The sequence below is a fragment of the Buteo buteo genome, chromosome 13 (genome assembly GCF_964188355.1).
Source record: "Buteo buteo chromosome 13, bButBut1.hap1.1, whole genome shotgun sequence".
Classification (NCBI taxonomy): Eukaryota; Metazoa; Chordata; class Aves; order Accipitriformes; family Accipitridae; genus Buteo; species Buteo buteo.
Genome location: NC_134183.1, coordinates 18559373 through 18582319, shown reverse-complemented (window position 1 = coordinate 18582319; position 22947 = coordinate 18559373). Strand labels below are relative to the sequence as shown.

At 49.4% G+C, this 22947-nt stretch overlaps 1 protein-coding gene and 1 long non-coding RNA gene across 9 annotated transcripts in view; one reads left to right on the top strand and one right to left on the bottom strand.

Annotated features, from left to right (window-relative positions):
• The first annotated feature begins 246 nt into the window (after nucleotides 1–246).
• PLEKHO2 (pleckstrin homology domain containing O2) overlaps nucleotides 247–22947 on the top strand; it is a 29367-nt gene continuing 6666 nt past the window's right edge. Inside the window, exons 1-5 of the mRNA XM_075044962.1 lie at nucleotides 247–461; nucleotides 5553–5705; nucleotides 12330–12446; nucleotides 19559–19663; nucleotides 22255–22353. Of these exons, the coding sequence (XP_074901063.1) occupies nucleotides 453–461; nucleotides 5553–5705; nucleotides 12330–12446; nucleotides 19559–19663; nucleotides 22255–22353 (483 nt within the window). The 5' untranslated portion in view covers nucleotides 247–452. The remainder of the gene's footprint in view (nucleotides 462–5552; nucleotides 5706–12329; nucleotides 12447–19558; nucleotides 19664–22254; nucleotides 22354–22947) is intronic.
• LOC142038960 (uncharacterized) overlaps nucleotides 1805–22947 on the bottom strand; it is a 46779-nt gene continuing 25636 nt past the window's right edge. For 2 of the 8 annotated variants that reach the window (XR_012652753.1, XR_012652761.1), the window contains exons 4-6: nucleotides 20081–20269; nucleotides 7907–8010; nucleotides 6790–7249 (exon numbers count right to left, since the gene is read on the bottom strand). This is a non-coding gene — a long non-coding RNA (uncharacterized LOC142038960). Of the gene's footprint in view, nucleotides 1820–5827; nucleotides 5843–6780; nucleotides 7250–7350; nucleotides 8011–20080; nucleotides 20270–22947 lie in introns of those variants that run through there. The other 6 variants (XR_012652752.1, XR_012652758.1, XR_012652754.1 and 3 more) reach the window with 6 other exon arrangements.

The window sequence follows — 22947 nt, the reverse complement described above, 5'->3', positions numbered from 1 at the left end:
CCACCCTGCAGCTACCGTCTGACCCCAGGGACCCTGTTCGTCCCGCGGACCCCCTCCCTTGGGCTCAGTGTCCCCGTCCCCCCCCTTTCCCTCAGACCCAGCCCCTCCCGGGGGGTCCCAGGCCCAGGCCGGCGGCGGGTGGGGCCGTGGCCGTGGCCGGGGCCGGGGCCGGGCCAGGCGGGGGGGGGCCGGGGCTGGCGGCGGGGGCATCCCCGCCTCCTCGCTCGCAGCGCCGGAGCCGCCGGAAACCCGGCGTTGCTTCTGCTGCTGCTGCTGCTGCTGCTGCTCTCTCTCCCTGAGAAGTTGGTGCGGAGGCGAGAGCCGCGGGGCCCGGCCCGGCTCGGCTCGGCCCGGCCCGGTATGCCCGCCCGCCCGCCCGGAGCCGAGCGGTGCAGCGGGGCGCCGGCGGAGCCCCTGAGGGGGCGGTGAGGAGCGACCGGCCCCGGCCCGCCATGGAGCAAGTGAGTCCCACCGGGACCGGAGCGGTCGGGGAGAGGAGGGGAAGCCCCGGGACGGGGGCTGTACGGGACCCCCGGGGCGGGACAGGAGCCCCTCGCTGCCGCTGCCGGCCGGGAACGGGGGCGGAGAACCGCGCCGACCGCTTCGGGCTTTTTTTGGGTCTCCACCGGCGCTGGGACATCCCCCGCGCCGCTCCGCCCGGGTGCGGTAGCGGGAGGCGGCGGGGGCAGCACGGGGGTGGGGGGCAGAAACGGAGAGGCAGAGGACGGGGTCCCTCCTCCCAAGCCGCCCCCCGTTGCCCTCCGCGCTCGCCCGGGTGCGTTGGAGCTGCCGGCCGGCGCTGGGACAGAGCATCCCCCGAGCTCTTCGGCTTTTAAACTTTCTGAGCGGCCGGGTGAGCCTGACGGGCAAACGTCGGAGCTGCCGGAGGACGAGTGCTGGCAGAGTCGGGCTTGTTCAGATGCCACGCTTGCTCAGGCCACCTTGTGCTGACTCTTGCCGGGGTGTTGTACTTCCGTACTGGAGCTGGGCCTGGGTCAGACCGCAAGCTTGGCCGTGTCCACATACCTAGCAGCCTTCCCCAAGTCTGTCCTCCTCCTCCGTCCCTGCCCGGGACAGGTTTAACTCGGAGAAGGGCAGCGGTGCTTTTCTTTCACATGTAGGTTTTCACGTCCGTGAGATCACACCCCAATAATCCATCCCTGTGCAGATTGATTAAGATGCTACAAATTTATTAGCAAGTTAAACAGGTCGTTTTCTCTCCTCATCTGGCCGCGCAATTATTCCTGCCTCCTTTCCTTAAATGAGGTTTTGCTGCTCATGCACAAAGAAAGCAAGCTCCTGGTAGGGCGGACCGCCGGAGGACTTGCGATGCCGGTAGCTGTGGCTTGTCTCTCCCCACCCCCTTATTTCAGCTCCCAACATTTGGTGGCAAGAATGAGAGCTTTTTTTAAAACAGCGGGGAGATGGCAAAGCAGCCCAAGTTGGTAGCGACCGAAAGTTGTTATTATCCGCCGGCATCCATGAAATTAATCCACAGCAGAGAAACTGCTTCCAGCTGGCGGCCGCCGGCCAAAGGGGCTTCACACCCACCCTGGCATCGACTGACCGGCTCACCGGCCGCTCTTCCTTAACGATAAATGAATCCTCCAGTGATCGCTTGTGGGTGGGGGCATCAGATGCAGTTCCCCAAGTTTCACGTGGATCTGAGCAGTTTATTTCCAGTAAGATGGTTTTGCTCCTGCGGGTCAGGAAGAAGTGGAAGTGCTGACAGCCGGGCTCAGAAGATAATGTGGAAAGGGAGAAAAAGAGCGGAGGTCTGGAGATGCAGGTTGTCTCCTGGGAGGTGTTCATCCGTGCCCTGCTAGAGAGGAGTATGCAATAAATGAGCCACTTGCTTTAAGTGAAGTTACTGTAATTGGGCAAGAGACTTCTGTGCACTGTACGTAGTTTGTAAAAGCACCACCGCGATTCAGCTGTTGGGGTTTTTTTTGTGTTGGAAGACATGAAAAGTACGTGGGCTTGTGGGCCCTTAAAATACAGGGGCAGGGGAGGGGAGAAGTAACTGTCTAATTGTTAAGTAAAAAGCTGTCCTGTCCCCCTAATTTGGCATCTCTGCTAAGCTGTGAAATGTGTGTCTAAACCAGGCTGGAAGAGTGAAACTCATGTTTCACTTCTAATGCCACTGTGATATAGATTGCAAAAATGACTCGTATGGATTGGTTTTGGGAGCGATGCCTTTGGCATGAGCCAGCAACGGGATAACTCAGTTCTTCCCTCATTTATGCTGGCTTGCTTGGCTGATGCCAGTGGATTTCTTCTCATGGATTTACACCACCATTAGGAATGAATCCAGGCCAAGAACATCCCGGAAAGCATATCTTAGTATTTCTTGCAAAAGGAATACCCACATAAAGCTGAATTAACAACAGCAACTCATCTCTTTGTGCTGTGCTCCGGTTTTAGTTGTGGAATCACAGGCAGAGAGCGCAGGACGGACACAAAGCCCTGCTTTCGGTGCCCTGCCCTGGCCAACCTCCCCTTGCTGATTTGGTGCAGGGGTGGTGTAAAAATAGTCTGCAAAAATGTCAGGTACCGTCTCCGAGACTTTTCTTGCTTTTGCAGGAACAAACGGTCAAGTTGCATCATCTAGTTTTTTATGCCCTTAACCTGCAGGCAAGGGATTACAGCAGCTGCACCCCCATCTTGCGATGTGCTGTGTGCGTGCGAGGGGGGAGCTGCTGACCCAGAATCCGGGCAGCTCAGCAGCCCGTGGCACCCGCAGAGAGCAGGATCGCACCGGACACCCATCACATCTGTCTTGTATAGCGGGCACCGGAGGAGGCACCAGGCAGCTCAGGTTCAGGTGACTCCTGCGCAGCGCAGCGCGGGGGACAGAGCCCTTTGCTCCTGGCTGCTGTGATGTGCTGAGACCAGCACTCTCCATCTCTTCTCACCTTCCCTCTCCTGGGCTGCTCAGCTGGGGCAGGCGGGGGCTCGGCGACACGGATCCTCTCTGCGGATGCTCCCGGGTGCTGGCACAGCTGGGAAGTCCTGCCTGGTGTGGAGGGAACCCCATGCACGGCTCCCTCCAGGTGGGTGGCTCCAACCAGGGCTCCCGAGTGGCCTGGGGAGAGGGTGAGCTGCAAAGCCAGGGCAGGCACCATCCCCAGAAGGCCGGAGAGCTGCTGAGCCCGGGGGGAGCAGGTAGGCGAGCAGGCAGCGTGGGCTGCCAGACCAGCTCTGCCCTAGCTCTGCAGCTCTGCCTTGCGCAGAAGGGCAGGCATGAGCCCCAACTCCAATGAAAACGGTTACTGGGGCAGGTTGTTTTTTCAGAGGTAGATGTTAAGTGCTGTGTCTTCACAGGGAGTACTTTTATTTTAAAACCAGAGGAGACAGGGTAGTTTTCACTCTGCAGAGCACCAGGAGAGGCCATGGATAGACCTATTTGCCATGTGATTTCAGATGGCCTTTCTGCCAGGTGGGGAAAAAGAACAGCAAAAATTCATCTGTAAAGCAAAAAAAACCCCTTAAGGAGTAGAAACATTTTGGCAGCTGTTGGTCTGGAGTCACTCGAATAAACTCTTCGTGCAGCTACATCCATGCAAAACTGCTACGAGGGAGGTTAAAGTCCGTGCCTGATTATCTAAAAATGACATCAAAAGGGTGCTCAATCAGGAAACGAGCAGGTCTATATTTGTGCAGCAGTTGATGTTTGCTGAAGTCGCAGATCACAACTGAATACAACTTCCTGGCAACCTAAAAAGTCAAGTTAAAAAAAAACCCAGGCAGTACCCCTCGTTTCCCGGAAAACTTTTTCATGCTCTGTCATCCTGTATTGTGGCCGTTTCAAATGCGGCTCGGTACAATTGAAATAACTTCTACAAAGGGCGCCAAGGATGTTACAGGTTTCCGCCTGATTTTCTTTTATTTGAGGTTTATTTGAGTTTCTTGTTCCCAGTCTGCACCTGAGCCTACCTGCAAAGCCAAGCCTCTTCCCGACCTTTGCAGGGATCAGAATAAGTGTGGGTACATGGGGTATTTAATCTGTTTTTCTTCTTTTTATGGGTGTGAGCTCCCTCTTTAGAGTAACAGCTCACCCTGATGGCAGCTGCTGTCCAAGGGCGTGTTCATTGGGAGGCTGGTGCATGAAAACAGATTTGTTAGCAAGGCTTTCCTCTGAATTTTTGGAGCTCATCTGTACGCACTCGCTCTGTCCTGGCCACGGGAGTGTCCAGCTCCGATTCCTTTCCATACACGTGGGATTTCCTCATGTTGTGAAACATGATGTCTGAGCTCCAGCCGCCCCAGTTTGTTTTGTTTGGGGTTTTTTTCCTATGAGAAAAGGTTTCATTCAGCAGCTAGCGAGGGCCGTTTGGGGATGGTTGGGGCTCTGCCTTTGTTGCGCGTCCTCTTTTTGTGCAAATGTGCTGGCTTTCTGCAGCAGGATTGCTGGTATTACAGACTGGGATGTGGAGGAAACTGAGTCTGGGGGGGACAGTGGGGTTCCTGGGAGGAGGCTGGAGGATTTGGGGTTGGCCTCTCCAAGTTGTTTGTGTAAGGGGATTTGGCTCAGCGAGGGATTCCCCTCGCCTTGCTCTCAGGAAAGAGGCTTACTGAGGGGTCCATGGGGTGTTGGGAGCAGCAGGGCACTCCAAGGGAGAGGAAACAGGGATCCTGGCTTTGCAAAGGCTCTTCCAGTGCACCGGAGAGGAGGAAAACTCTCATCTGTAACCAAGTCTGCTGGTGAAGGCAGTCAGCTAATAAGCCTGACTGCCCCCGCTCGCCGTCTTAGGTTTCCTGTCTCTGTTTGATGAGAATATTGATATTGGATATTTCTGATGTTTTTTTCAAAGCAGGGAAGTTATGCATCTCCTGGTTTTTCCCAGGCCTGGAAAGCCAGCCGCCTCCCAGTGCAGGATGCTGGGGGTCCCCATGCTGCTGTGGGTGGGCAAGAGCAGGCTGTGACAAACAGCAAGGACCTAAAGGCAGGACAAAAAAAACCCCACCCACTCTTGGTGCTGCCTTCTCTGCCGGTCCTTCCCTCTGCCTACAAACCACACAGGAGCCTGCCGGGAACATTTTAGTGTGGATATGATGGAATCCTGGCCCTAGTGCTGTGGCCCATGGGATTTGGTTTGGGGGCGATGATCAAACATAGACACCTAGAGGAGAAGCTTGCAGAAGTGGCCAAGGGCTAAAATATGAGTGTTGCTACTGATGCCAGCAGGATCTGTCCCATTGGGACTCATTGGAAAGCATAAGGAGCAAAGTGGAGAGGAGGGTGCTTGTTTTCAAGGAGCACTTGGTGCACAAGCGAGCAGGGAGTACCTCCACAGAGAGGAGGAGGTGGACTTGCTGCCATTCCACCAGTGTCCCTAGCGGTGGCCAGGGTCCATGCCCACTCCCCGGTCCTGTGGGAGCTGGTTGTGTTTTCCTCTGGAAGATGCCAGTCTTTTGCCTTGTGATGTGGTGGGGGGAGGGACCACGTTTGGTGGGTGCTGAGGTCTTCTCTGGGCAGGCTTTCTGACAACCTTCATTAAATGGATGGAAAGTGCATTTGTTGTAATTCCTTCTCCCTTCTGTCCTTGCAGGATACAAAGGAGGAGGTCTCAGAGAAACCAAAGTCTGCTCCAACCGCAGAGAAGTACGGCTGGATTAAGAAAAGCAGTGGGGGACTCCTGGGATTGTGGAAGGATCGTTACATCCAGCTACGGAAAACACAGCTCGTGGTCTATGAGGATGAGGTATGGTCACAGCTAATGGCCGTGAACGAGGGGCAGGATCAGGCCCTTGGTGATGCACGTTCCTGTGTTTTTCACTATTTCCTCCAGCCCATGCCTTTCAAAAAGGCTTCTCCACTTATCTCCAGGAAGGCTAAATGCTATAAAGAAGAGACAGCAGCTGTATTTTAGAGTATATTATGTATTATAAATATTTTAGCCAGTAAATATTTTGACAGTGCCACTGCCAAAATAAAAAAATGGGGGCAGGACATCCTGTGAGAAGGCGAACGGAGTAAAGCTTTGGGCGGAAGCAGGATATGTGCTATGCCTTTTTGGCGTTTAAAGGATAAAACTGGATTGTAGCAGGCTGACTTCCCACCTGCTGCTTGAGGGAATGGCAGGCAACCCTGCAGCTGTTTGGCACCCCTCAAGCAGCTCAAACTGTTGCTAGTCAGACTCTTCAGGGTTTTGTTTAGCCACTCATGGATGCAGGGTGAAATTGTGAGTGCTTGCTGTCCTCCTTAAGCAGGGACACAGTCTGGATTTGGCTCATCTTTTCCCTTTACTTGAGCCAGTACTGAGCAAAGGACCCCTGGGAGCCTTGTCCTGGACTTCCCTAGATAGATTGCATGCCTTAAGTTCATGGCCTCATTTAGAGCTGTTTCCAATGAAAGGAGAAATAAGGGCCGAGCCAAATCTGTCCTGCATCTTCATGCGAGAAGGATGAGAAATACATGGCTGGTTCTGCCGGGCTGCAAAGGTGGCTCTTGCCTGAGTCAGGCCCTTGGTTCCTGGGTTGGAGAGGGCTTCTGCAAGAGCAGAGTTTCCCCCAAAAGTTAGAAATTATGGTGCAGAGGACAAGCTACAACCAAGAGAGGTTTGCGATTAGGGGTGGGTAAGTCGTAAGCCCTGCTGGTATATGGTGGCTAGAAGTTCATGTGTGCACCAGGGTGGAGGAGGGTTTCTCATCGCCTGGTCTGCACGAGGACCACGTGCTTGTGCGGTGTCTGACAGAAGGGGATCTGGGTCATTCGTGGGCATCAGGATGACATAAAACCAAAATCATGTAAAGCCTCTGTGCAGCCTATCAAGGGAAGAATGGGGAAATGTTTCAGCAGCTGCATTGCTGCAATGGTTTCAGGAACAACAGGACTGACAAATGAGTTTGGTTCTCTTTTTTTTAAAAACATACTATTGCCTAATAAAGAAGTTTTGTTATAAACGGTTTAGGTTAAAGGGTATTACCTCCTCCCATATGCTGAACCCTCCTGCTCTTCCTGAATCCCAAAGCTTTTTGGAGGCATTTGTTCTTAGTTTTGAAATGTCATGAAGAGTGCAAGAGTAATGAAAGGAGAAGTCAATGTCAGGTGATGAGCCTCTTGGAAGGCAGGCAAAGTGGTGGGGCTTTCTCTTAGGCAGAGAGATGCAGCCTGATCCTGCAAATGGTCGACTCCTGCAGATTGCTTCCCAGTGCCCTGGACACCTGTTGACTCCAGCTGAAGCTTCAGGAGCTCGCAGATTCAAAATCTATAAATGTGACGTAGGTTTTTTTAAAGGGCATGCCTCTAAAAACAAGATATATGGAGGCTCTCATTACCACAAGGGAAAAGGAGGCTTTTAAAGTAAGATTAATATTCACAGATGTTCAGAAGAAGGAAAAGTCCCAATCATTTAAAGGGTTATTTTATTATCTCAACAAGGAAAATGGCATTTGTAACAACCAGGCATAACATTTTCTGGTAGCTTGCGGATTGAGGTAACATCCTGTAATAAATTGCATCTGTAAGCTACAGTAGCTACAAGGTCCCATTATTGTAAATAAGGGATCATGTTAATATCTATAGGCTATTAAACTGGCTTACAGTGAAGTCAAATATCTTAGGAGAGGAAATTGCTACAAAATTATCTGGTAGCACAATAGGATAGCATGTGATTGTGCAGACTTACTACAGGGGAACTAAAGGAAATGGCAATTTTCTGCACTCAGGAGGGGTCCTGTTGCCACAGAATTGAGGCAGTTCATGTTTATTACTGTATTTATCTTCCTTTAACGTGAGTTAGGGCAGTGTTGCTGTCTCCGTCTTACAATTGGAGAACTGAGTTTTTGAGATGAGAAGGGCCTTGCCCAATGTCAAAGGAGAGTCTGTGGTGCAGCGTGCTATGGTGGCTTTTATTTCTGGAGCTCCAGCTGCCGTTTTCCCCACTGTACCTTCTCCACGTACCTGCCCTGCTTTGTGTGACCCTGGAGACAGACACAGCATCCCAGACGATCCACAAGCTGAGACATTTTAAAATGGGATTGTTCAGTGCTTGCTGAATTGGGGCCCTAGAAAAAGAAAGGAGATAAAGCTTCAGGTAACAGAAATACAAGCATCTTTCCGTATATATCCTAAGTTAGACCTAAATGGGTTAAATGGGAGGGAGATCGGCTTCCATGTGGGAGAGCAGGTTTAGAGACTGAGTATTTCAACTGGTCTAAGCCCATCAGATTTCCAGGAACTGAGCTAGTTGTGCTTTTATCGTCCCTCCTGTGTTTCAGCCCTTCACGAAGAGGTGCTAATATTGCCTTTAGCAGTTGTTTCATATGCAGGCACACTTGTTTATGCAATTGCATGAGGTGGGCTGCACTTGTTGCTGAGGTTTGTGTGTGCAAAATAAGAGAGGAGGTGATGGCCAACACAAGATGCAGGCAATAATTTTGTACCGTGTCACCGGAAAGTACAGTCTGAGCACAACGCAAATACTGTATTTATCATCATCAATAGCAATCTCCTGGAATGTGCTCCCAACCTGCCCACGGAGTGTGTTTCCCATATTGCGTCTGTTAGTGAGGCTTTTGGTTTGGTTTAAAGCGGAGCTACCTCCTGAAGACAAATTGCAAATGGTATTGTATTACCTGGAGCAGATGGGGGGTGAAAGTCATCCCACTGGGCTTCAGGTTTCTTTCAGCGGATGTGAAATGAAGGGAGATGGATTTCTTGTTATCTGCTGTGGCTCCATCTACAGGACCCCACAGCTGTACCCTCATGTAAACTAAGAACCAAGCAGGCACGTTATTTCCTAATGGGTTTTCTTGTTTTCTTGTCTCTGCATATTCTTGCCAGGGTAAAAATTAAGCCTTGCAAAACTACAGAGGGCATCTGAAGAACAGTCAATCCTATGCAGAGAGACTACACAGATCAGTATCATCACTCCATGGATTAGAGAGCATCAGGCTTGGGGTTTTTTTTTTTTGTTTTTTTTTCCCTAAACAGTGCAGCTAGTGGTTAGAGTTGTTTTTTTGTTGTTTTGGGGTTTTCTTAAGTGTATTATTTGACAGGGAAAAAATAATAGACAAAGGGTCTTCTAGAGACCAGAGGATCCACTCAGCATTTAGCAGTGGTGCAGTTAACATCTGGATTTTGCCCTTGGTAAAGTGATAGCAATGTATACCCAAAAGTGATTTATTAAAATGCTTTGAGATCCTCAGATGGAGAAGTAAATTATTATTTCAGGCAGTCTAGACATTGTACGCTGAATGGAGGGGCACAGTCCATGAATGTGTGTCAGTGCAGAGGTCTTTGTTGGAAATTATACCTTCATATAAATAAAAATTTCAGTGGGTCTTTTTCCCCCTTTGTATCAACTTTTTGTTAAGGAAATTGTTTGCCAAGTGTGATTCTTTGGTTAAGCGCGGGCATTACTATGTTTAGGTGTTCAGTAGTTTTCTTCTTAAGGGCCAAGCTTTCAGACACATACATGTTTAAGTTGCAGCATCTGCTCCGTGAATAGCTAATGGAATGGGTTTTCTGCATTAAATCATGAATGTAGGAGTTTCTGTACCAGAATTTTAAATGTCTTATTGATTGTCCCTTACAGCAAGCACAAAAGCAATTTAAAAAACAAGCCCTAAAATCTGTAGAGGAAAAGAGAAAGGTGGCGTGAAGAGAATTCCCTGCCTTGATCGGCAGTGAATGCAGGGCCGTGGGACAACCCTGCGAGCTGTGTGCTGCCAGGAGGTGTGACCACTGTGTGCGGACTCAACCTTTGTGTCTCAGGGTGATGTAAAAGGATTGCTTTAACTTCTTTGGGACACTAGAGACCAAATGGGGTGGTAGCTTGTCCAGAACACGTGTCTGAGATCCGTGTATGAGGGCAGGGCTCTGGCAGTGACCTTGTCTCTGCGTGATGCTGAGTATCCTCCAGGTCCCAGGAGGCTGAAGGGACCTGGAGACCTGCGGCAGGGTCGGGTCTTCTGGTCTTTATCTTAGTGGTGCAGGGCAAACATAAAGGATCTCTTTGTGACCCAGGTAGGCTCACAGAGATGAGATGGCTGCGTGCAAAGGGTAAAAAAGAGAAAAAAGCCCCATTCTGGCACTCCCTGAACTCAGATGCTTTTCCTTTGCTCTCAGACATGAAGTTTTCTTATTTCTGTGGCTGCTTTCTTCCCTGCCTTCCCTGAGGACGATAACTTGCTTGAGAAGTTCAGTTCTCTGAGATGAAGGAGCCATAGCTTGCACAGTCAAGCCAGTGCCCCGGGGTCCGGCACATCCCTGTCCTTGCTGCCCTTGTTCCCTGGCCAGGCCATAGTCCCCAGAGCCTCCCCAGGGAGGAGAGGGGCAGCTGGAAGGCAAGAAGCAATGTCACGGCAAAACCACAGCTCTCCACCCTGCCGAGTCCTTCTTGTCCCCCAGCTCGGTGCTCGGCTGTTCTTAGGAAGCAGAGGACAGCTTGCACGGGATCAAAGGGAAGGTTCCCCTCCAAGGGGCAGGAAGGATGGCGTGGACAAGGAGGGTGACACGGAGCCACTGGGCTATGCTGGGGACAGAGCTGCTCTCGAGAGTGGGGAGGGTGGGCAGGAGTCTTCGTGCTGGCCTCCAGTCGGAGCGCTGCCAAGCCGCCTACATCCTGAGCCCAGCAAGCTTTCACGTCGGAGCTGGTAACGACACCGGCCGTGCGGCAGTGCTGTGATGTGGGCGGTCGTCCACCAAAGCCCAGGATGAGATCACCCATCCCTGAGGCATGTATTCCTGACCTCACCCTTCTCTGTCATTTGTTGGCCGCTGAGGGGTTATTATTTCCATCCCTGTCCTTTTGCAGTGACATTGCGATACCAGGATTGCAGCAGGAGCCTTGTGCCTTCAAAGGGCTCCGTAACATCAGCAGGATTTTATCTGCTAGGTTTTAGGTTCGGGCAGGATTAATCTCCTCCTCCTAGTATACATTTTCGCAGTTCTCTGGTCACGTTCACCCATTCAGTGTTAAATGAAATAAACAGTAATGTCATTAAAATAATAAACCTAAATTAGATCCACACATCCCTTGGTGGCTCAGAACTTGCTCTATGTATCAGCATTGGTTCTGCCAGGCCTCCATCCCCAGATAGGAGGGTTAAAAAAACCTAAACACAGCCTCAGCTCTGCACAGCAACTTAAATGTCAAGTGGTAAAGGGAGGAAATTCCCTGCAGCCCACTTCCCTCTGAACTCTCCATTCCCTGCCTCCAGCCACGCAGCAGCTTCCTGGCTACGACACGTTTCCTCATCCCACACTCCCTCTCTGCTCAGGAATTGCTAAATACAAACTCATACGGGAATGAGGAGCTGCCTTGGGGATGGTCATGGCCAGCGGTTTTAATTCAGGATGGTGACAGAGAGGTTCATGAGGCGTGCTGACCGTAGCTCTGCGATTCTCACTGCTTATTTGTGTAATGCTTAGCAAAAGGGAGCTTTGGTCTCTTCTGGGCTACTGAGACATGAAGAATATTATCTGCCTGGTGTTATGCTGCAATTCCTATTAGGGATGGTGCTCCGCAGCTGAACTGAGCCACGCAGCACGTGTGGAATTTTAGTTATGTTACTGGGAGAAATGAGCCAAGATCGTGGCCGGCAGTCATCAGTGGAGATACACAGAGATAAATATTCCCCACCGAGACGCTGGCCCTGACAGTTTTGCTGGCTGTACGGGACCATATTTCCAATCCTAAGCATTTTGACAGCTCAGAGCGTGGCTGCAAGAGGAGCACGTCCCAGTCGCACGTGGCTCCCACTGACCTTGCTGAGGCTCAGCACAGTGGCAGGGCTGGCCTCTTATCTCCTCTCTGCCTTGGGTTTCCGGGGACTGCTGGGACCGTTGTCATGCTTGCGTTGTCTTCCCCGTGAAAAAGCAGAATAACTCCCGCATTCATTGTGGGTCGGAGGTAATGTCACCAAGCTACGGCGAAGCATGGGGAATGCTCTGAGATGATGCCAGGAAGGTTTATAAAAGTGCATCATGTTATTCCTCCTTCCTATGCCAGGACTGACAGCACATTCTCAGCCTTTGCCTGGGACCCGATGATGGGCAAAGACCTTCCCACCTTGTTTCTGGCTGCAGATCCCTGGATGAGGCCAAGAGAGATGGCAGAAGCTGGTGTTACTGTCCACAACATGTTATTTGCTCAGCCGCTGTGGACCACTAGCCACAAATTGGCCTGTAGCGTAAAGACTAGGGTGTTTTCTTAGTGAGATGGCAGCCTGATTTATAGGGGCTTGCTGTCTGGATGCAGGTTATTTTTAAGGCAGGAGAGCTTTTAGACAGATGCAAGGGGAAGACATGCAGAGTTTGATGGTATATGATTGATTTCAGTGCCTCCTATTCATAATAATGTTTCATTCCCTCTCTGCAGGATGAACAGAAGTGCATAGAAACAGTGGAACTGGAGAGTTATGACAAGTGCCAGGAACTGCGTGCGCTACTAAAAAAGAAAAACCGTTTCATTTTAATCCGCTCCCCGGGTAAGAAGGTAGGATTGCCTTTCTCATCACCCTCAAGTCTGCTAACTCCAAAATGAGTTCCCAGGCAGCTGCGCCCAGAGCAGATGAAAGGCTCTGAGATTTAGCTCTTTGGCAGCTGGGAGAAATGACCTATAGCTGTGAATGGTCTACAGTGTGTAAGGAGGAACGCTACTTGTAGACTTTCTTCTTGTCAGGGGAAAAGGATCTTCCTGCAACTCAACTTTTTCCTCTTGATATTTTTCCTGCCTTATCATTTTCTTTCTTCCAGTACTCCCTGAGCAGTGGAGAATGACCATTCCCTGTGGATTCCCCCATGTGCTCTGGGCGAGGAAGTGTCCCTGTCCCAGCTGTACATGCTGCAGCTTTGCCCAAGTTCCAGTGAAATCAATGATCCCAATCCATGTACTGAGACAGTTGCTGGAGTTGGAACCGTTGATCTGAGAAACTCCAGTGCAAAGTTACTTGCAGCCAAACAGTTCCTAGGAGAAAAGATTTAATTTGCAGAATTCATGAAACTCTACATCTTTAGCTTCCTGCACAGCATCTGCTTAGATCCAGAACCTAACAACCAGGCTGGTGTTGCAAAGAAGCTATACATCCATCTGAGCACTGACTGTATGCTTGCCTTACTTCCTATGTAGGTTCATCATCACTACACATCTTTGGAAGTTCTTAGCTCCTACTTACATGCTACCCATTTCAGCATCTTTATGGGCTGGGATGCTTCTGTTGTTGCTTTGAGGCATGACACTTTGACTTACTTCTAATTTCAATGTGATTTTATTGGCCTAAGCGGTCTTACTAAATCTCCCCATGCAAATCTGAGAGGGACAGAACATTTATTTCCATAAGAATGTGAACAGGCAAAAATACCAACTTGCCTGCATTCCCCCATCTCCATTTTGTTTAAATAAATGGAGATTGTTTAGGCCTTGTTGTCATTGTTGCTTATTCTTTCACTCCAGTCACTTAGTGTTTATTCGCATAAGACTCCAGCTGAGTTCAGAGCATCATTGTGCTAAACTTCATTTGAAACAACAAAACAAGGATTATCCTTCCCCAAAACACTCACATGGACCAGGGTGGGGGTGGAGAGTGAAGGTGAATGATATTTGTTTTGCAAGTAGGCGCAGTCTGTATTGGGGAGGAAAGTGATGTTAAACACCATGCACCAAAGTGATGATAGCCTGGAAATTTGCACCCTGGGCTAATGAGCTCCTGCCCCACACCAGATTCTGGAGCAATGAGTCTCCCCAGTCAAAGTGGAGGTTTAGCATTTGCTTTGTAACTTGATTAATCAGAAATAATGTCAATTTTAGATCAAAAGTGGCTAATCCTGGCGGGCTTGGTGTGTTTTCTAGAGGGTGGCTCAATAACTACAAGTGGACACCTATTCCCAGGGAGGCGAATAAAAGCCTGAGTGCTCAGAGATGGGTGGCACAGTAGGAATTATTATTATCTGTAAGTTACTTAGACGTGTGTAATAGCTGCAGATGTCTCTGCATTGCTGCATGAATCAAGACAGGGTGTGAGACCTGTTCCTAAACCTTTCATTTCTTGCTAGGAGAAAGATATGCCCAAACTGTGTCCCAGAAGGGTAACTTCATCCTTTTGGCATGCTGGCAAGTTTACAGCTCCCCTGTTTTTCGTGCCACTGATTAAATGGAGACCTAGATAGAGGCTACTTTTTATAAGGCTCTTTTGGTGAAAGGAAAGGCTTTTATAAATGAGAAGTTCCCTGTTTGTAGCTCCCCTCCCACCCTCCTTTTGGCTGGGAATCTGGTGAGGGTGTTGACACACAACATACTTTGGCAGATGTTAGAACAGGCTTCAATTAGGAGGCCAATATACACAACTGTCCTTCTTCTGTTTTGAAATTGCAGCTGTGGCGATATATATCAGCTAAACATTTTCCATTTGGGAGGCTTGCTGCCATCCACAGTTTAAAATCACCCTGTGAGCTGCCTTACCAAGCCTTGCCAGATCTTGCTAGGGTTTTTTTGCCCCCTCTCCTGAGCACAATGCTGAGGAATGCAGAAAGCCAGTGAGTTTGTGGGACTTACGAACAAGCTAGGAAAGGCCATTTCTGTTTCAGTGCGCAAATAGGAGTTTCCCTGTTGAAAACAGGGAGCCCAGTTTAGCTGCAGGATGATCCTGGTTTAAATCTTGGATGGGCTATTCTTGAAGAGCAGAGAGCATGAATCAGTCAGTTAAAACTAATCTGCAACTAGAGTTGCACCCAAATAACTAAGTTGCCTTGCTAAACACTGGTCTTTGATGGATGTAGCCCAGATTCTGCTTGCCCTGTTCACAAGGATGACGTTTTTGTTAAGCTGTGACAATATGAGCATGTCACATGCCTGCACTGGTGTGGAGCTGAAACGAAGTGCTGCTGGAAGTGTGCAAAAGACCCCTTCTGCTTAGAAATCTCAGATGCTTCATTCCACCTGCAGCAATTAATGAAAACTGTTGGATGCAGAGAGCTGAGCATGTAAGAAAGGGCAGCAGACTCGGCCCAGAGACTTTAAAACATAGTCACGATGCAAAAAGCAGTGTAAATGATGCTTGGTGTAAACTGCCTAGAGACTACAGAGATTGGCACAAGTCTGGTATTCAGCAGGTCTGAAAGCCTTCAGCTGCAGAGAAGTCTTAAGAATGGGAAGAAAGAGGGTGGTAGTAAGGGAAAGAGGCCACGAGCAAGCACTGCAGCTCCCCACACGTCCTTTCGTAGCACGGCCAGCCACAAAGTCTGCACCTGTGATCAGGGGTGGAAACTTCCATTGCTTATTTTCCCTTAGTCGACTTTGGAGGTACCTGCAGCCGTGTTCACCAGGGGCCCTGCCTGAAAGCTGCAATAGATCGCAGCGAAGCACCTTTGCCCTGTGCATGGAGGAGTCTGTGCGTGGAGGAGTCTGCTCCTGTGGTCTGCCAGTTTGGCAGAGATGCTGCATTATTCCCGGGTTTGAGGTAGCTCTTGGTTCAGCTACAGAAAACCACAAGAATCCCCTAACTGACAGTCCCTTGGCTTCCACTTTTCCCTCCATGATCTAACCTGACAAAGTCATGTAGAAGAAGGCAGGAGATGACCTCACGTCTGGCAGATAGACTCTGGTGCACTCTTGGTAGCTTAAGATGTTACTGACCCAGCTCTGCTCTGGCTTCTGCTGGAGGTGACCAGCCCGTACGAAAAGTCAGCAGAAGGGAACACATTCCCACACCTAAACCAGCAGTTCACAAGCAGTTCACGGTGCAGTTTAGCAAAGCCCCACTGAACTGAAGTCAGTACCAGGCTTTGCACTGAAACAGCTGAGGAGCAAGCACAGGTTTCTGTAGCGCACCTCTCTTGCAGATCAGCAGCATCTAGCAGAATTGCTCAGCAAAGAGCTAGTGTTGGTAAAGGTCTTAAACTGCAGCTATGCCATTCTCCAGAGCTTGTCTGTTAAATCATTTAGTGCAGGTACAACAGACTGACCCCAGGAACACTTCTCTTTCCTGGAAAGCAGGGTCAGCATAGCCATAAGACTGTCACTGCTTGAAGAGACTGATGTCTCCAAGACATGAAGCAATCGAGGAGACTGTGGTTGCTGCTGTCACAGACAGTGACCCTTGTGTGAGCCTCTTGTTCCATGCCATCTAGCCAGTGATTCAGCAGGAGCTGACTGGCCATGCTGTGCTCTGAGTTAACTGACAGTAAATTGCGTAGTCTGTATTCATGCCTTACAATGGTCACTATCACATTAGGTTTAGCCATGACAGCTTTTCCTGGCACACCAACCTGTTGTTTATGGCATGACTCAGTCTCAGCTGGCTTAGCAAGAAGGAGAGCAAATGTGTTACCCTGCCTGCTGCCCTTATACCAGTGTCACAACTCTCTACCTTAAATTGCTGCTGGAGAACAGACCCTGCTTAACGTTTTGTGGGAAGTATCCATCTTCAGGTACATCCTTTGATATCTGTGAATACGCAAATGAGTGAAAATACAGACAAGATAAATTCATTTGTTCCTTGTGTGTAGAGGACCTGGGAGTCTCAGGCTAGTGTACAGAGCCCCAGTGGCAGGCAGGACTGAGACCCAACTCCTCCAGCTCCTTTCTGCCTCTCCTCTGCAGCTGTCTGCTTTATAGAGAGCTTCCATCCCACTTTGGGTTAGCTTCCTCTCCCCAGTGCTGTGGCTGAGGATGCAAGCCACAGATGAATGCAGACAGACAATGCAACAAATTGGCTGGTAGCATCCTGAGCACCAGCCTCAGAGCCCCAGCAGCCTGACTCTTCCTTGGTATCTGTGAGTATTGTTCTAAAAAGGAGAAAAAAGTTTTCAAACAAAGATAACTGGGCATACTGGGAAGAACCTGCTGCGAGCCTGGAGGCTGCCCCTCTGTGTCACAGCCCCAGGGACTTGTGCAAGCAGGGAGCAGGGCTGCAGCGGCATGAGTCTGGCATTGCCCACGCTGCCCCATCGCAGGAAGCGGGGTCCCATGCAACGTGCTGCTTGTCCTCCCTCGCCCAGCCCTTTGGGCAACAGGAGGGCTCTTTCTGCTGCTGCCTTGGGAGCATCTTTCCACGAGTCCCTTTCCCTCACCATCCATTGGGCCTGTGTTTGGTGGCCCCAGCGGCTGGTCAGCATTACACTGTGAGGCAGAGGGTTGTGTGCAGGAGGGACATCTCAGCTTCTCATTAATGATGAACCATCCCCCTGAGGCTTCGTTCTGCCCTGCCGCAGGGTTGCTGACACCAGCGCTTAGTCACAGGCTTGGAAGCTTTATTTGGGTGCCGAGAATGAGGCACAGAAAGTGGCATTGGAAGAGGAAGCTTGAAGCGAGGCAGGAATCCTTCCCTTGAACAACATGTACGGAGATTTCTAAACCCTGGTGCAGGCTGCCAGGTCTTTGCCAGGCAGTGCAGCAGCTCAGCTGCTCACAAGTAGACCTTTCTCATAAGCTTTTATAATCACAAAGCTTTGGGGCAAAATCGTTTCCAAACAAAAAAAGTTTTTAAGCGCACACAAGAACAGGCCTGCTTGGACTAAAACAAAATTTGGCTGTCACTCTGTTTTGGAGCTTTGCCTTCCCTTAGGTTCCCTGCTTAGCCTGGCCCTTCTGTGCCCCAGACAAAGGGCTCTTTTTCCAGAGGGCTGTGGTTCAGGCCCTAACCTCTCCTCTGAGCTCTCAGGAAGACATGTGGTCCCGTCACCTCATGTGCAAACTAATCGAATAAATAATCTTTCCCCAAATTGCTTCTTAACTCCCTGCTTGCCGCGCTGGTTGTGAGGGTCTGGCACTTTGTCACTGTGATGTGCAGATGTAAAACCATGGCATTGAAGCGAGGAATAAATGCAGAAGGGCAGGGCAGTCGATTTCTACCTAAACAGTAGGAGTGGGTGTAAGGAGATCAGGCTTTAGTTCTGCAGAATTTCTGACGGTACCTTCAAAAGTTGCTGAGACCCAAAACAGTTGCTGCTTTGTTGTGCCATAAATAAAACAGGGAGCTGCTAAGAGCATTCAACTGTCAGTCACCATTAGCTTTGTCACCCTCATTTTATATAGTCCCTGTTTTATATAGACCCTTCTGTGATTTCAGAATGTGAGGCCTCATTTACAAAAAGACTGGGACTACAATTGCTCTTGAAGGCAATGGGAAGGTGCAAAATACCTATAGGATGTTAAATACCTGAAAAGACTATTCCAAACAAGACCCCACTAGTATGTGTTTTGAATGAGCCTCTCTGTAGCTCACTTCCCCGCCTGTAAGAGGTGGATAATTTCAGTTGCTCTGAAAAGTAATTGTGAAGACCCCAGATAATTGTATTGATAAGCAGCAAAGAAGAGATTGTCAGGGGAATCAGTAATTCTGTTTTCAGGACAGGGCTTGAGCAGAGTGCAATCAATAAGACATATTGACCCATGAGGATAAAAGACACGATGGGATAGCTCAGTAAGAAGTGCTGCCCCTGTCATCGGGGTTGGTACTGGGAGGAATATGCACAGCAGGCTGAGTTAGGACTGCCCCAGCAATGTTGGGATTGTCTAATTTTTAAGTTCTTGATTTTGCAACTTTGATGATGTTCTTTAGCACAAGAGTATTTCTGTGTGCCTGTGCAGTCCGGATTAGGGCACTGCATGGAGCTATTTGGATCCAAGCCAGTCTGCCATGGAGTCACCTGTAATGTGACGATGATATTTCTCTCACCTGAAGTGTATGCTAGGGCAAAGATACATAAAACTGGTGAGGTGCTCAGAGAACACAGCAGTGAAATAAGTAACACCTTACCTATTTTCCCTGCTGTGGTCAAGAAGAGATTCAAAACACTGAGCAAAGCCACGGGACTACCCTGGAGGAAGGGGAGAGCTAGCTAGCTGGGGGACAGGCCATACAATCACCCACTGCTCCCTCCTTATTTGTGTCCCGTGCTTCTTGCCAGCTCCCTCTTGTATGGCTGACTCTTCCCTTCTTGTTAGGATAGCTATTCAAACCTCAGAAAGTGTATGTCTGTAGCGTTCACTGCTGTATTTCTTCATTTGCAAACAGAAAAAATATGGTTAATTTTTTCCCATACATTGCCCTTATGCCTCATCACATCGGTGCTCAGCTGAATTGGGGTTAGTGCAGCCCAGGTCAGAGCCCCAGATTCCCATATCAGTTCTGTTGTGCAGAGCTGCAGGAACAGGGAAGCAGGCAGAGCCCGCTGCATGCAGCCTTCCCGTTGCTTGCAGCCTCGGGGGAAGTTGGAAATAAAGTACTTTATTGCATCTGAACCAGCACAAACTGACTTGGACTTTCAGTCTGACTCTATACACAATGTGACCATTTGCTGTACAAACAACTTGCTGCTGCTCTAGGAGCTATTCCGAGTGTTCTGCAGAAGGAAGAAACTCTTACTTTCTTACTACTTTAGTTACTAGTTGCAAAAGTAAAACTGCAGCAACAAGCTGTTCAGCATAACAAAATCCTGTTCATGGGAGCTATGAAGTGAAGTATTTGCCAAAGTACAAAGGAATCTGTAGTTTAAACACAGGCTGGAACTGAATGTTATATAGAAAATGAAGTGATACACAGAGAGCAGAGAGCTACCTCTCTTGTCCTGACAAGGAATGCTTCGGCAAAATTGTCTCTGCTCTTGCAGGTTCATGATATCAAATTTCAAGCTCCAACTTTGGAAGAAAAGGAATCGTGGATAAAAGCGCTTAATGAAGGGATCAATAGAGGCAAAAACAAAGTATTTGATGAGGTAAGAGAAACAGTTTTCAAAGTCCTGTATTTCTGTGTCAGTTCTCATCCACTGCTTTTTTAGCTAAAAGCAGAACTTGCCTGAGCCGCCCTGCTCCCTGTCCCTGCATGCCAGCCATGGTCGAAGGAAAGAGAAGGATGGTATTGAAGGAAAGAGAAAGATGGTATTCAAGGTAAACCACATCGCATCCCCGCAGGCTGGGAGCTTTTAGCCACTTCAGCTCCCAGCCCAAGAAGGTAGAACATGTAGAGAGCCCTTTGCACCATCCTACATATTGCTGCCTTTCCCTCTTTCCTGGCCAGGGTTAGATGCAGGGAGGCAGGGGCAGCTGGTTGAGTAGATGTTGTGCCGGCAGGATGGTCTGTGCTGCTAAGAGCTAACATCTCATCAAGAGGCCCACAAGACACAAGAGCTCACCAAAGTCAGTGGGAGATGGTCTGGTGGCTTCAGTAGGTTTGGGATCAGCGAATGCAGGGGTGTTCCCCTTTCCTGATGGAAACGGCTGGTGCGGAGAAGCAGCTGCAGCGCTGAGTTGTGTAGAGCTGGGGCTGCAGCCTGGAGAGCCTCATCTTCCCCACTCTGCCATGATCCTCAGCACCAAGCAGCCTGGAAATGGAGGTATTTGGTTAGGACATAGCCCAGTCTTCAAGACTGGAAAAATCTGAAGTGACTCAGTCCACCAGCTATTCCGCCTGCAGTCTGGCGAGAAGTCTGGTGGAAAGTTACTCCACGGCACTGGCCAAACCTGCCTGCCTCTCAGCTGGCTCCAGCACACCTGCATTCCCAAATTCTCCTCCCATCCTGCTGTGTAGAGGGAAGGATGAAAATTGCACGTCCTAGAGCCTGACTAAATCTTGCTCCCTGTTAGCTTGTAAATCAGCCATGAACTAAACCAAAGAAGCAGTATCTATTCTGCAGTTGTTTCAGTAACTGAAAGGAAGTGCACAAAACCACCATCACAGGAATGACACAAGAAGAAATGGGCAGGGTAACGAGGGGACGAAGCAATTGGCAAGATCTGTTTAGCAAAGGAAACCAAAGCAATGAGTATAAAAGTTTTGAGAAAAGGGCTAAGCGCTGCAGATACTTTGCTAGAGATGCAAACTCTGAGAGCTTGGGCTTTGCTTTTATTTAGCAGAGGGCAAAAGCAGGAGGAGAGGCTGGAACATACTTCTTTTTGCCAAGGCAAATGGCACTCAGTGTCAGGGCTTTGCTGGTAGTGGGGTGTAGCAGTTCCTCAGGCCCTTGGACCAAGTGGGAAGCAGCATGTGGAATTAAAGGGACCAGCTGGGACCAGCAGCAGCCTTATAATATAAAACCTAGCAGCAGAGAGCTTAGCAGCCCGGTCTGCTCTCATGTTTCAGCGGGTGGAAGATGTGATGTCCTACAATGCAATGCTGTCCAGCCCTTGCTGGAGGGACCCCACGCCGGCTCAGAGCTGCCTGGAGTAGCACGGCACATGGCTCTCCAGTGGGCAGTGAACTCTGCACAGCCCCTCAGCAGCACGGCAAGGTGGGATCTCAGGTCAACTCCCTGCCCTGTGGCCTGGGGTTATTGTCCTGAGGAGGACCCGGGTCCTCAGAGGGAGCCAGCCTCTAATTCTCATTCATTCCAGTAAGGATCAAACCTCAGATTTAAAGCGTTTCCGCACTGGCCAGGCACAAGCTAAAGGGTCAAGCCCCCAGCTGGCTTGGATTAGCTGTTCTCCGCTGAAAGAGCTGTAAAACCACTCTGCCATATCAGCCAGGGATTGGTACCCATTTTTTCCCTCTAAATCCCTATTTCACCCGTGCCAGCTTTCCTATTGTACAAACTTGTGGTACAAAGGCCAGCAAACCAGGACACGCTGACGTTTCACCATCTCCAGTCACTGGTGCTGCTCTCCGCATGGAGCAGAGTCCAACCCTCAGCCACCACGGCATGGGTGGGTGGGCAGTCACAGAGCCAGCACAGAGAAATACCTGCCAGAGGGCTGGGACCTCCCTCCCCATGTGCCGGAGGCAGTGGATTTCTCATCTGATTCCAGGAAATAAATTTGTTAATGCAGCTAGAGTTGCAATTAATCCAGGTCACTGCTCACACCTTCTCTTCAGCATCCTGCAGTTATTAGAGCTGTAGAAGGGAAGGTCTGTAACAAAGCACTGCTGATACAGTTCACAGTCAGGTCACGGTTATTAATGAGCTTTCACCTCTAAGATGGCAACAGCAATTTCGGCACTGTGCTCTGCCATATGCAGGAGCCAGTCCAAGCCCAGGCTGCAGCAAGGACAACAAAGCTGCCTTGTGTCTTTCCTTCCCTGCCCCTTAGGTAGAGGGGAGGTTAGCCATCACGAACCTCTGAAGGTTCGATGCTTTGCTTTTTTAGACAAACACAGCTCTATATATAGGACAGATACCTTAAATATCCATCACGTACATGCAGGGCTTTGCAGACGGGCTGTAACTAAGGTCTGAGGCAAAGACTGTAGTCATGAAATATTCATCCAAATGTGGCATCCTTTCGTGTGTGACAGTGAGAACTTTACAGACATATCCTGAGAAATTAATGACTCTATTCCTTTTTTCTTTCCTCCCTCTTCCCCCTTTCAAAGGTAAAAGTAGATGAGAGCCTTTCCTTGGACCACGTAACTCGGGACAGAGTGAAAATGACCCATGGACGCAGGCCACCCACAAGAAGTCACCTGAAGGAGGTAAGTGCACCCACCCTGGGGTGAGCCATCTCCCCAGCTGGAATCAGCAAGAGCTGCTCCTTCCACTTAGGTACAAAACTCCAGGTACAAACAGCCCAGAGAAAGCTGACAAGGGAAACAGCTTCCTCTGGGAAAGACTGTGCCAGCACCTCTCTAACGAAGTTCCAGGTTCCCCTAGATCTGTAGCTGCTGCAACACATTACAATATATTTAGCTTTCCATAACTCACGAGCTGCTTCACCGTCTGCAGCCATTATAGTTTCACTTTAATCAGAAGAGACCGAAGCTCCTATATTTATTTTCTAAGAAGTGATGATTTTGTAGCCACAGTGGTCTGAAGGTAGAAGAACTGCATGGTCTGTGGGGAGAAGCTGTATTTTTTATTAAGCTAACTGGAAAAAGCAGACAAGCTTTCAAGCTTACAAGCCCTTGCTTAGGTCTGAAACAGAATACATTATTCTCCCAGGCAGTTTTATGGACTAGCCTGTCTACTCTTAACTGATTTTCTGGATCTGTCACTTAAAAAAAAAAAAAAAAAGAAAAGAAAGAAAAAGCACCACAAGATAAACCTGCAGTTCATTTCCATGGAAGAGG